The sequence below is a fragment of the Microtus pennsylvanicus genome, chromosome 6 (assembly GCF_037038515.1).
Source record: "Microtus pennsylvanicus isolate mMicPen1 chromosome 6, mMicPen1.hap1, whole genome shotgun sequence".
Classification (NCBI taxonomy): domain Eukaryota; kingdom Metazoa; phylum Chordata; class Mammalia; order Rodentia; family Cricetidae; genus Microtus; species Microtus pennsylvanicus.
In genome coordinates this window covers 31,422,006-31,436,563 of record NC_134584.1, presented here as the reverse complement: position 1 = coordinate 31,436,563, position 14,558 = coordinate 31,422,006, and the positions used below count along the sequence as shown (strand labels likewise).

Here is a 14,558-nt window from a genome sequence, read left to right as displayed (position 1 = left end):
TCATGTCCCCCACACACTCCGTCCATATGTATCTATTCTATTTCCCCTTCCTAGGAAGATCGATCTGTTCTCCCCAGCCCCATATTCTATACCGAACCTTGGTGACTCTGTGGACTGTAGCATGGTAATCATTGACTTCACAACTAAAATCCATGTAAGTGAATACATACCATAATATTTGTCTTTCTGGGTCTTGGTTACCTCACTCGGGATGATTTTTTCTGGTTTCATCCATTTATCTGCAGATTTCATGATTTGATTTTTAATAACTAAGTGATAATCCATGGGTAAATATACTGCATTTTCTTTATTCATTTATCTGTGGAGAGGCATCTAAGTTGTTTCTAGCTTCTGGATTTTATGAATAGACTGAAAATAGTTAAGCAAATGTCTTTTCAGTAAGATAGAGCATCTATTGGGTCTATACCCTAGAGTGGTACAGCTGGTTCTTGATGTAGAAAATTTTCATCTTCCTGAGGAATCACCACACTGGCTTCCATAGTGGCTGTACAAGTTTGCACTCTCAGCAGTAATTTAGGATTGTTCTCCTTACTCCACAACCTCACCAGTATTGGCTGTCACTTTTTATTGATCTTAACCATTCTAACAGCTATGAAATGAAGTCTCAAAGTAGTTTGGATCTGCAAATGACAAAATATGAAAGGATCCATTTAGTTGACTTCATGAACATCTCAAGTTGTTCTATTGCTCTAGCTAAGACTTGAAGTACTATAAAGACTGGGTATGGAAAGGGTGAGAAACCTTGTCTTGTTTCTGATATTAATGGAATTGCTTTGATTTTCTCTTTATTTAAGTTGAATCTGGTTATAGACTTGCTATAAACTGCCTTCAGAATTCACAGGGTCTACATGGGTCTGCACCAGATTAGGGGTCTTAGAGCTGAAAAAAGTGGACACATCCCCCAAATCCCTAATCCAGCAACTATTTCCAATTGATAACACTTGCAAATGAAAATTTAGGGATTCTTACTGGGGAAACAAACTACTCTTAAGGTAGCCTGCATGCCCAGCAAAGATGATAAAAAGACAATGAACTCAATGGTCGCTTCAGGGGTTCCTTGTCTTATGATGCTGTGTCAGAGCTTTTCTTTTTTTATTTTTATTTTATTTCATTTGCATATTTGTATTTGTTTATTTTCTCTTTGTTACCCTATAGGTTCTTTGAGTACATATTATGGCTTCCAATTTTGTGTTTTGTGGGATTCCCAAGTGTGTGAACAAGGGGGTTTCTATGTCTATATGTTTCTTATTCCTTTTCATGGGTCATAGCCCTCTTTTTTCTTTGTCCTATTCTAATGAATTAGTTTTATTTTATTTTTATCCCTTAGAAGCCTGGATACAGAAAGGGAGTGGATTCAGATAGGAGAGGCAGTGGGGAGGAAGAGGAAGGAGTAGAGGAAGGGGAAACCATAATCAGGACAATTACATGAGAAAAAAATTATTTTCATTAAAAGAAAAATTTATCCTCAAAATTCTAGCCAAGCTCTAACCAGTGAGCACTAGAGAACCATGTGCTTCCTCCCAGAGCACCAAGAATCTTAAAAGGCTCCAGAAACTCCTGCTGGTGTCCCAAGTTTTAAGACAAGCCAGAATCCTTCTCCCCGAACCTGTCAGTGGCAAAGATATACCTAGTACAAAAGACTCTGAGTAACAACTTTTCCAGTAAACTGTTTCTTAGAGGTCTATCAATCGAGAATGAAGTCATTATATAAAAAGCTATGGATTCTAAAGGGATTTGGTCCTCCAGCTCTCCAAATCCCTTAAGGGATATCTTTAAAACTGTGCTCTTCATTTTAAAATGCAAGTCCCTTCGTGATCAGGAGAAATGCGGCTGCTGTTGGCGTGCATATCATATGAGTAACCCACAACTAACAGGTTTAAGATTTTTTCATCAAGGAATATTAATTCAAGCTTGGTCAATAAATTCAGGTCTGACACACACTTGCCTTAGCTCAAGATCCACAGTGACACTGCCTGGGTTCAATACCTGCTCGATCCTCAGTCGACTCTCTCTCTATTACCAACTGCTGCCAGTACAAGAGGGAAGGTTTCTTCCTACTGTGTTTATAGACAGAAAAATAAGAAATTCCTTACACACCAAAGTTCCCATACAAAGGTGCACCTATAGTTTTGTTTATTCGAAGTTAGGAGCACTATAAATGATTTGGGGAATTACCATAAAAATTGGAGGGGTCACTTGGCATGGGAGATAATAATAAAGCCAACTAAATAGATCTCTTCATGTTTTTGTAATTGAGAAATCAGATTTAGTCTAGGGCCCTGGTTGATTTCCCCAGTAATACAGGGAGCCCGAAGCAGAGAAATGACATTGAAGGCGGACAGTTACTGCTAACCTGGAGAGGCCCCCTAGTTCTTCAGAAGGCTCCTTCATAAACAAATGTTGAGAAATAGTGCTAAATTCTCCAGTACACAGCATCCTCATCAGCCCTGAGAATTGCTATTTAACATGCTTCTAGAGCCTCAGAGGAATCAAACCTGCATTGTGTTTGTCTAGTGTAAGGAGAAAAGGAATTGATGAATTGATGCAAGAAAAAGTCCCCCAAAAAGGGAAAAATTACAGAAAATTGGCTGTTCTGAGAATATGGGGTTTGCTAATCTGTTTAAATGTGCTTTCTCTGAAAAGACATTAGCCAAGAAAATTTGTTTTGATTGTGCTGATGAATAAATGACAAAGTTAATATAAATCAATCATTGCCTAACCGCCCTAATTTTCTATGAAATCAACAAAATCTTTATGCATGGAAAGGCAGAAAAGTCATTTGTTACCATTCAAAGAAAAAGGAACATTATAACAATTCCCTAAATAGCTAGATTCTAATTATTAACTTTATTACACAACCTTCAATGCTCCAAAAAAGTATTATTCCTTACCCTTTTCATCTTTATAATTTTTTCTAAATTTTTTGAGACCATAATTACATCATTCTCCTCTCTCCTTTCCTCCCCCAACACACTCTCACTAAAATTCATATCTTTTTCATTGTTAAATATGTGTGTGTGCACATATACATGTGTGTATACGTACACATACATTTTAAAATATATACAAACCTATACACACATATATATAAACCCACACATATATATTCAGGACTACACAAATATGTATACGTGTTTTCAAAATATGTAAATGTAACATGCTCAGTCTGAATGGCAAGACTTATAAGTCTATGCTTTGGGGACAGCACTGAGTCCCAGGACGTCACTAACCATCACAGTAAGGCTAAGACTTGCCAGTCCTCAGATCATTTTGATAATGATATGAATGAATCAGGATGCTTTAGAAGAGCCGCTGCTTTGCTTGACTGTGACAATGAGCACCCTCAAAAACGTTGTTGATATTTTTATTTATTTATTAGTGGGTTTTTGGACAAGGATCATGCTGAGTGTTTCTTATACTTTCAAAGTCATTCCTCACTAAAATATACATCAGTCCTCTTCTGATGAAGGTTAATATTCAGGAGGATGCCTATATGTTTTTCTTTGGGTTCACCTTCTTATTTAGCTTCTCTAGGATCGCGAATTATAGGCTCAATGTTAACCTTTATTTATGGCTAGAAACCAAATATGAGTGAGTACATCCCATGTTCCTCTTTTTGGGTCTGGCTTACCTCACTCAGGATAGTGTTTTCTATTTCCATCCATTTGTATGCAAAATTCAAGAAGTCCTTGTTTTTTACTGCTGATGAAAGGAGACAAAGACAGAGACCCACATTGGAGCACCGGACAGAAATCTCAAGGTCCAAATCAGGAGCAGAAGGAGACGAAGCACGAGCAAGGAACTCAGGACCGCGAGGGGTGCACCCACACTGAGACAATGGGGATGTTCTATTGGGAACTCACCAAGGCCAGCTGGCCTGGGTCTGAAAAAGCATGGGATAAATCCGGACTAGCTGAACATAGAGGACAATGAGGAATACTGAGAACTCAAGAACAATGGCAGTGGGTTTTTGATCCTACTGCATGTACTGGCTTTGTGGGAGCCTAGGCAGTTTGGATGCTCACCTTACTAGACCTGGATAGAGGTGGGCGGTCCTTGAACTTCCCACAGGTCAGAGAACCCTGATTGCTCTTCGGGCTGATGAGGGAGGGGGGCTTGATCGGGGGAGGAGGAGGGAAATGGGAGGCGGTGGCGGGGAGGAGGCAGAAATCCTTAATAAATAAATAAATTTAAATAAATAAATAAAATATACGTCAGTCCTCTTCTAATCCAGATTCCTTGTTCTAATTCCCCAGCCTGAGGTGGAGGGGTGGGCCTCCAATTTACATTTCAAATAAGAACACCAGGTGCATCTTGGGACAAGGTGCTGTGGAGGACAGGCTCAGGAAAAATGATGTTGAGTTGGAAATTTGAGACAGGTGTGTGTCTACTAAAAGAATGATTAGCAAAATCTATTCCAAATGCATCAAAGGCCCTAAGGTAAGGCCTGAGATTCTGAAACTGATGGGAGAGGGCATAGAGTAAACTAGGCAAAGGCGGGACTTGCTAGAAAAAACTTCACAGCTCGGTACATCATAGCAAGGATTGATGTGAAATTAAAAAGCCTCTGTACAGCCAGGAAAATAAGAGAGTGAAGAGACAGCATATATAGAATGGAAGGGAAATCTTTGCTCACTACCCATCTGATACGGACTGATATCTAGAATGCATTTTAAAAGTAGGATCTAATTAAATACTGAAAAGGCAAAACAACCCAATCAATAAATGGGATAAAATAAAAAGAAAAAATAACAAAAATAAAAGCTGATAAGGATGTGGGGAAAGAAAATCCTCATACACTGCTGGTAGGAGTGAAATTAGTGCAACCACTCACAATGTGGAGGGTGAGATTCCTCGCGAAACTAAAGCTGGAACTTCCATACGGTGAGGCTGTGGCACACCTAGGTCTATGCTCACGCACTCATCCAATCACAGAGATACTAGCACATCCGTGTTCACTCCTGCGCTGTTCACAATAGCCAAGGCGTGGAACCGGGCTAGATGTCCGCTATGAGGAGAGTGACAATTGCTGCGTGTGTGTGCAATCTAGTTACTCAGTCAAGAATCAAAAGGAAAATGGGTATATTGGGCTTTGTCATAGTAAGCAAAAGAAGCCTAGCTCAGAAGACAGATGTTATCTGCTTCTTCTCATTTTGGGGGTCCTGGACTTCTTACATACATGGCATGACATGAGCAGAAGGGAGACGGGGGGAGTGAAAAGAAAAGAGATGGAGTATGAAGAAAGATGGAGAAAAAAAAGGATGGGTGATATGGTAAAAATACACCTGACATTGTCTCTATGAAATCTAACACCATTTATAAAAATATATACCCATAAAAATTTTCAAGTGTAGATGACTAAGTCAAAAGCTTGGTTTTAAGCACTACATCTTTGAATCTAAAATAAGTTTCCTTAATGAAAATAGCCTGAGAGGCAGCCATCAAAATTGCTATGAGCATCTCCCATTCACACCCAGCCACACAGATTGTTAAGGCTACTTCACAGTACCATCATCTTCCCTGTTCTGGAGACTGCAATCACACAGGTTTAGGCTTCACGGGCATTTGGACAAGATTCAACTCCACCCTATGAAAACACCATGGCCAAGAAATCCATGTAAAAAGTCATTTGAAACCAAATAGATATAAGGGAGCCTGGAAAAGCCTGAGCCTGTGGGAAGACTAAGATTCTGCTAAGTCAGTGAGGAGTGGTGAGGAGGGGGCCAGAGTGGCGTGGCCTTCTCTCTGTGTCGGTTGGTCATTCCTTGCAACTGCCCCTGCCAAGCATTCCGGTCCACTGAGCATGCCCAGTTGTGTGGCTGACTTTCACCAAATAGAACTATCAGGACCACCTAAAAGTTTTACCAACATCAGGCCAGTAAAGTGGCCACCAGAACAAATCATTCTGAAACTTGTGATCAATGGACCCAGCAATGGAGAAAGCATCTCCTTTCATCTATAATAATGGTTTGAGTCCTACTTTCTAATTTCTTCCTCCTCAGACATACTGGTCTCCTCCAAAGAGACAAGATTCGGTGAGATGCAGCTATCTTGGTTAGCAGGAGCTCAGAAGCGAAACAATGTGATGGTGGTAGAAGCCGGCATCATCCGCCTCAACAGCAAAGCCATCACCAGAAGCTCCCAGATCACCCTGCCGATCAAGTGAGGAAGGATTTTCACTTAGAGGACCTTATGTGAGACACTTGCCAACTTGCTTCACTGACGTTTTAGCGAAACTGCTTCTGATACTTAGGTGCTGTCTCTTGTAAAGGCAAAAACAACCAAGACAACCCCCAGCATGGAGGAGTACACAGGTAAGCATCTCTGGGTCCTGAGGAATAATAAGTCTAATATAAGATAATACTTTTTTCTGCATGATTATACACCTCAAAGGTTTTCTGAAAGGCTTTTGCTGAGGTCAGATTTTTTCCTCTATTTCTTCTTTATTTAAAACTAAATAAAATCAAAATGTTATGAAGGGGCCAGTGATAAGCTGGAAGACTGAAATAGTTGTGTTTCAGTCGACTTGAGGGAAAGAGTGTATATACATATATAGATATATAGATATAGATATATAGATATATAGTGTGTGTGAACATGTATACATATATATATACACCAGAAAGATCGATTCTTATTTCATTTCGAACATTTTACAATCTTTGATCAATATTTTCTTCCAATTTTTAAAAGTGCTATCTTTTGCTTTGCCTAAAGTTCTACACTAACAGGGTATGTGCTTGACTCAGAGGCTCATGGGAAATCTTCACCCCTTCCTCCTGCCAGTCTGCCATTAGCCAGCCTGCCATTGCTGCAGTCTTTTGATTCCAACTTTGCTGTTGCTGTAGCTGATATTGGTGGCGGCTGTAGCAGTGGTGGTGGCAGCGGCGGCGGCCGATGCAGTGGCAGCATTTAATTACTTTCTATAGTCTTTTATCAAAAGATGTGCATTTCTGGAAAGTGCAAATCGAAGACTTAGGTCTTCACAGGGAAAAAGCACAGTGTCATGAACACAGGGCCAGAAGGAGGTCCTCGAAAACACAAAAAGGCAGATAAACAAGAAGAAAGAAAGTTTGGGAGGAAAGCAAAAGGCTCATTAAGGGAGGAAGAAAAATCAAGAAGTGATTTCCACTGTTTCTTCTAATGCTAAAGTCAGGCATGAAGGATTTATCTCGCTGAACCTGCGAGTCACCTTGCTAGAAGCCACGTAGAGGGTGCTACACCCTTGATCAGAGCCCTAAGTGGGAGTCCAGCAGGTTCTATCTGTACCTCCACAGTGATCTTTGGTTTCAGAATGATCACTAGGTGTCTGTTAGTGTCGAGTCCCTTGAGGATAGGAAACATAAGTGCAATAAATCACTATCAAAAGTTAGCAATGAAAAAAGAGACAGAGCTTTTAAAAGGGGACAAGCGGAGGCAGACAAGAAGTGAATTTCTGTGGCTGCTGCTAATGGGGGGAGGGGGTGTAATTTGATGCATGTTTAATTCTTTGTCTGTGTATTTTAGAGATGTTTGGTGATATTAACCTCACTATTGGGATGCTGAGTAAAGAGGACAACATTAGCAAGGTATGGAAAGACCGCTTTCCCATTCAACTGAGACATTCTATACACGTTCCCCTTTGCTTCAGCTTCCTTCTTTTCTTCTAGTTTCTCTAACGTCATTCTATATTTTAGAAAATGCATTTGTAATAGCAGTCATTATGGTGCTGAAATAATGGTATTTAGCATTTCAAGAATCAGAAGTTATGAAGGATATTCTTGTTCCTAATTATGAAGGCAGAGGTGGAGAGAGGGGAACGCCGGGTCCACAACCATGGGATTTAGATTCTCCTCCTTTGTAATGAGCGGGTTGCTTTGAAAATGTGCAGACTCCCCATGCTCACCTATCATGCTGTCCCACAATCTGAAATTTCTCTGGAAATGAAAGGTTTCTCAGGCATCAAGAGCCAAAGAACAGTTACGGCCTTTCCTGAACACTTTTCAATGAAGTGGAGCGCTTGATTCTCTCCACATACCATGTGCTATGTAATGCTCGTTGCTCACAACTCCGCAATGTTGTATTTCTGTTTTCATTTGACAACCAAGAAAAATGAAACACTGGATACATTGTGTGTCTCACCCAAATAAAGACAGGTGCAGCATATCCCGAGAGAAACCCATCTCACACCAGCAAATCACCCTCATAACTGGGAAAGGCAGTGTCTATGGTGTTATACTGTGTCTTAGTGATGTTCAGCCCTGCTTGCATTTTCTTAGCTTGAAGAAAACACCAAAGTCTAGGCCTCACTGCCAAGGATTCCAGTTATTTCCTTCAATGACAAGGCAGGGCATAGGAAGCTCCCAGAGACAGTCCTAACATTAAGTCTGATTAACAACCATTTTAGGAATCTCACAGAAGAAACCAATGTTTTTGTGGAGCACTGTTTCTCAAACACTCACAGATACTTAAGAAATGATTTCTCTACTGATTAAGTACTGAGACAGGGTTTCGAGAGGAGAGATCAAACAGTAATACGTTTAGCAAACACCTCTAGGCAGCTTTCATGCTGAGGGAAATTCATCAATGGAAATGGGGGAAGGGAAGACAGCTCAGCAGAGAGGAACACAGACTGTGCTTGCCGGAGACCTGATTTGGTTCCAACACCCACACCTGGTAGCCCGGAAGGGCCTACAGCCCTAGTTCCAAGGGATCTCACTCCCTCTTCTGGCCTCTGTAGTACTGCACTCACAAGTACATAGATACACACAAGAACATAGTATAAACAATAACAAATAAAAATTTTAAAAGAAATAAAAATGGGGTCAAATATGGCTGATTGTACCTTTGATCCCAGTGCTCAAGAGGCAGAAGCAGACAGACTTGTAAAAATTTGAGGCCAGCCTAGTCTATGTAACAATTTCCAAGCCAGTCATGCCTACTGTCTAAGTCATGTATGATGTCTTGAAAAACAAAAACTGGAAATGGTCCCAGATGTGGTATCAAAATAAAAATAGCACTAAAACCATTGGGTGAATGAAGGTCTTAACTATGATTCAAGAACTCACAATCAAAAGTGTAGCATCAGCACTCAACAGTAACCACAAACAAAGCTCTCTGCGACTCTTTCCTCAGTTAGGAGTCTATTAGTAGAACCAATAAGTTCATAAAGCATTGTTGTTAGCATTAATAAAATGTTCCAAATAAAGAGGATATCTCAGTTTTAAAACATGGTAAAAGCTCCATAAGGTGACCTTTGCAAAGAGAACAAAGCCTTCAAAAATCAGAAAATACACATGAAACAAGGCAGTGTCTTCCAGGTGCTTAGATAAGCTCAGAAAGCACAGAGAAGAAAAATACACTGTGCCTTTTTCCGGCACTTTCCTCAGACCAGTCCTATAGACTAATATAAAGGTCGCTATCTCACACCATAAACACAGATGCAATTCCTGGAGGTGAGTGATTTAGGCAATTGGAGATCTGAGAACTCCGGTGTCTCTTTCATCTTCCACAGGATGTATCAGCATCTTCAAGATTTGTAAAAGCCCCAGCATGGATTTGTATTCAAATCACATGTCACCCAGAGCTGCACTGCTGTTTAAGAAGGTCTCCCATATTGTCTCAGAAAAGACATGGATGAAAAAGAAAGCCTGTAGCCTATAAAGAAATCCTTGGGATTTAGCTTCACAGTGCAACAATGTCTTAGATGATAGTAGGGGGTCCTTAGTGTCATAACAAAGGCCCTAGTTGAAGAGTAACAATTCAGGTGATGGACACTTCCTTGAGAACTCTACAATAAGAATTGTCAGACACTTTGATCTGAGAGGCAGACACTGACTGCTCTGTCTCTAATTCAATTACATATTGTCTTAGAGATGTAAAAATAAGATAAGTTTTAGAATTAATGTTGCTCTACATGTAAGCCTTTGGCTACTAAAGATGAATATTATGCTTAGAAAGTCTAGACCACTGTGCAGCACATATAATTTGCTTAATTGAGAGTTGTCATTTATTTAGGCTTCATCTTAGTTCTTTATTTTTGAAACTCTAATTTTTTTGTACCCCTCTCTGTTAACAGGAAGACATTTACAGTCGTCTCGCTTCTTTTATTCAGAATATTGACATCTTGGATGATGCAACAGTCCAAAGGTTGATTTATTGTACTTCTAAGGACATGAGGGATGAGGATGTAAGTTTGGTTCTTGGCGGCGAATGTGCACTAGGCCTGGTCTTGAAGACTTTGGGTGATTCAAACATACCATCTAAATACACAAAAGTCTTTCCATCATGACTGCCAGAGCCAAACTGGCATATTTGTTCTTCAGGGTAGTTTACATGGGTACTTGCAGTGTCTCTTGGTTACCACTGCATAGGTTGGGGAAATGAAACAAATGTAAGAAAGACTTTAGAGGAAATACTATCCAGCCATCTTTTATATGAGGAAGTTTATACTTGAGAGAGTTGATTTCAGCGGAGCACAGCAATCTGCTGACAGGAAGAAGACCTAGGCCCCTGTTTTCTTGAGTCTCCTAGTACTTCCTCTTCTATGTACCTGCCTCCTTATCTTGCATTGTCTCATTTCTTTCCAGATCTCAGTGCACGAATTCCTTATGCTCTATGTTTAATCTCTCTGATGCTCTTATGAGTACAGTATTTTTTTTGTATCATGTTGTGGTTTTATTCTCAGTGATCAAATTAACCTAGTTTACCATCTCAATAAATAGACGTTACTCTCAATATTTCTAAATTTTAAAATAATTAAATCAGAACGACACCAAAAACAAAGTTCTAAACCCTGGCCTGATTTATTTTACCATAACTTATCCAACTGTGATGCACTGCGCCCGTCTGTGCTCTATGCACCACCATACAGTTCATCAACTGGGCAAGGGGCTGGAGATTGAAACACACAGACACAGCGAGAGAGACACGGGTCATCCTTGAAACAGGAATGCCCCAAGAATGCCCCCTTTATTGTGTCCAGGGGCAGTTTATATAGGGATAGCCATGCCCCAGCCAAATGCACCAAAATCCATTCCCCTGCCATCAGGAACTCCTGGGGGTCTCGTGCTCAGAGCAGCTGTAGGCACTCAGATCAGGTGAAAACAAGTTGTTTACAAGAAATTCAGGATCTGAGGATTCACAGATCCCAACATCCAACCACAGTAATTCATATTTCTTAAACATAAAACATAGATTCTGCCATCAAGGTACCTGATCAAGTAGCAAGAATAATGAGCTAGGATTCATAGTCCACGCCTATAACAGCGCTCCGTGGAAAGCTGGGGTAAAGGGTCAGAGCTAAATGTCAGCCTGAACTACATAAGGGAAATTTTGAAGACAAGGAAAAACATGGTTTGGCCCCTAGTCTAGAAGTGCTGCATAAAAATTGTCTTCACACTCCCTGTTACCTACACCCACCTGAGAGATTTGTACTATGAATTTGAAACAGTCTATTTTTCCTCTATCCCAAATCCAGATTTGAACTTGAAATATTACATAGACTATTTCCCCCTTTTAGACTCTGTCTTCTACAATTTTTTTTTTATTTTCCTTTTCAGATGCCCAGAGAAATCCGAATGCTGGCTGGTGAGGTATTGGTGTCCCTCGCTGCTCACGATTTCAACTCTGTGATGTACGAAATGCAAAGCAACTTCAGGATTTTGGAGCTGCCCAATGAGTTTGTTGTGCTTGCTCTGGCTGAACTGGCAACCAGCTATGGTATGAACGGAACACTCCAGATTTTCCCTAGGAAATAACTAGGCCCGACTAACTGCTTAAACTCAAAAAGAGAATTAAGGCAAAACCATGAATGTCTATGTTCCACTGCACTAAAGAGCATTGAGAGAAAGACGTGAGGAGTGTTGTGAGCATAGATGAGCCTGACGGCCAGCCATTGACTCAGGATGCACTAAACTAGTTGAGCTCTCCTCCAACCTCCTCTTCTCCTTCTTCTGTCTTTGCTCCTACAGAAGCACATTCTCCGTGAGGTATAAAAGGCCAACACCAGGACACTTATATGAAAAAAGGTTTTCCAGCTGGGTGAGGGGGGTGCACGCCTTTAATCTCAGCATTTGGGAGGCAGAGGCAGGCGGATCTCTGTGAGTTTGAGGCCAGCCTGGTCTATCAAATGAGATCCAGGACACCCAGATCATCCCACATAGAAACCTTGTCTTGAAAAAACAATATATAAAAGTTTTTCCACCATCTGCGTCTTTGATGCTTTATTGAACATATACTATTGAGCACCTGTCATATTTGCTATACCTTGGGGACAAGGTAAAGCTATATAGGAGATATGGACATTAATGAAGCAACAATCCAAAGAAGCAATTGCTTGTTACTAATCAACATGTATAGGATGCTACATTGCTAGTGCTTTTCTTCAGGCCCACCACACCTTGATCAACCATATTCAGGCTTCTGGGGAGGGGCAGAAGAGCAAGAACACAGTCTTCCTCCTGCCCTTCACCTGTCTACTGTGCGCCATCCAGTTCTGAGATCTTTTATGTAGCTACAAGGAAGAGGCTTGAGAACATGAGTGACACATTTTCCTCTTGTGCCCATCACTGCAGTGTCCCAGAGCATCCCCTTCATGATGATGACCCTGCTCACCATGCAGACCATGCTCCGGCTGGTAGAGGACAACAATATGAAGCAGACTTTCTGTATAGGTGGGTACCCATAAAATTTATATGATACTGTGGTTTATATGGTGATATGAAGCAGACTTTCTGTATAGGTGGGTACCCCAAGGATTTATATATTGTGATTTATATAATGATATGAAGAAAATTTTCTGTATAGATGGGTAGCCCTAAGATTTATTTTTTGCTTAAGGCCCAGACTTGCTCCCAGGACACTTCTCAGACAGTGCAAAGATATCATGCAAAGTTTTCTATAAAGTTTTTTTTAAATCAATTCTGCTCTGCCATCAGTGTGTAAGAATACCAGCCATACCTTAATCTGGTTGGCATGTGGCATTGACTATTGGTGTAGGAGGTCCTTCTGTGTTTGTGTTGCTTTCACTGGTTATTAAAGAAACTGCCTTGGCCTAGTTGATAGGGTGGAACTCAGGTAGGCGGGAAAGACAGAACAGAATTCTGGGAAGAAGGGCAGAGTGGCAGATGCCATGGTTTTCCATCAGATGGATGCTGATTAGGCTCATGCTGGTAAGCCACAGTCAAGTGGCAATACACATTAATGGAGACGGGTTAAACTAATACATGAGAGTTAGCCAATGAAAGGCTAGAAATAACGGGCCAGGCAGTGTGTAAATGAATACATTGAAAGTGTCATGGTAGTTTTAATTTACATTTTGTTAATTATTAATCAAAGTTGCCAAAACAATGTTCATGTTTATTTGATGAGGTTTTAAGATGATTTAGAAACTTTGCTAATTATCTGTTCTCTCTTTTAGAATAAATTGATGGTTCTTCCCATCTTTATGTTTTTCTTAGTCTGTGGTTGTATTTTTTTTTTAATGCAGCCCTTGAAAAATTCAGTAAGGCCATTTACAAGTATGTCAACCACTGGAAAGATTTCCCCTACCCCAAACTGGATGCTAACCGGCTCTCTGACAAGATCTTCATGCTGTTCCAGTACATAATGGAGAAATGGGCGATGCAGGCCTCACCCATGAATGTGAGTGGAACTTCAGATAGGATCAAGTGGCATCCTCATCCCCCCATGCAGGTTACACCCAATTTAGACTTTAGTTGTATCACACACACACACACACACACACACACACACATTTAGTGACCTTCTTTCATTTCTTGTCTACACTTTAAGTTATTAAAGCAATTTTTTGGGTTTTTCAAGAGAGAGTTTCTCTGCGTAATCCTGGCTGTCCTGAAACTCTCTTTCTCTGTAGACCAGGCTAGCCTTATTAAAGTATTTTTTAAGAGTCTTTGAGAGTTAAATAAGCAAATATGAAACTTTTAAAAATTTCTCTTTTTCTTGCATACTAAGTTCAGTTCTCATGGATATCATTAGTTATGTTTTGGGGGTATATCAAGTCTATCAAATTTTCAATCAATTTCAAGTCACTGTTTCTCCATTGTCCCATCCAAAGCTTCTTGAAAGGCAACAAGATGCCAGATCCAGATGGAGATATATTAGATTGAACAAACTAAAATCACACGCTGATATTCCAGTATGGGGGTGGGGAGAATAGGTAAATGAAAGAATGTCAACTCTTTTGTGTTTCATATATCATAAACTACATTTGGTTTGAATAATTAACTAAGAAAAGCAATGGGCTCCAAAAATTCTCTGGTGTCTATCGATAACACAATTAGATAAATAGTGCCAAAGGATTTCCCTCAGCTGTTTGAAAATACTGCAATTCTTTATGATGAATGAATTACAAAATACTTTCACAAATGTAATCCATCCTTATTTTGCTTAATATAATTTTTAATTAATATATATTTGAAAGCAAGTTAATTATATAAAAGAACCACCACAGTTGACCCAGTCACAGGTGAAATAAATGGTGCTACCTCGAGCCCCTGAGTTTTGTGGGGTTTTTTGGTTATTTTAGTCTTTTTTAA

At 40.1% G+C, this 14,558-nt stretch overlaps 1 protein-coding gene across 1 annotated transcript in view; it reads left to right on the top strand.

Annotated features, from left to right (window-relative positions):
* Nucleotides 1–6,319: 6,319 nt before the first annotated feature.
* The window catches only part of Mroh2b (maestro heat like repeat family member 2B), a 52,856-nt gene continuing 44,617 nt past the window's right edge, over nt 6,320–14,558 (top strand). The window contains exons 1-6 of the mRNA XM_075975965.1: nt 6,320–6,335; nt 7,528–7,589; nt 10,079–10,189; nt 11,562–11,721; nt 12,576–12,674; nt 13,490–13,644. Of these exons, the coding sequence (XP_075832080.1) occupies nt 6,320–6,335; nt 7,528–7,589; nt 10,079–10,189; nt 11,562–11,721; nt 12,576–12,674; nt 13,490–13,644 (603 nt within the window). The remainder of the gene's footprint in view (nt 6,336–7,527; nt 7,590–10,078; nt 10,190–11,561; nt 11,722–12,575; nt 12,675–13,489; nt 13,645–14,558) is intronic.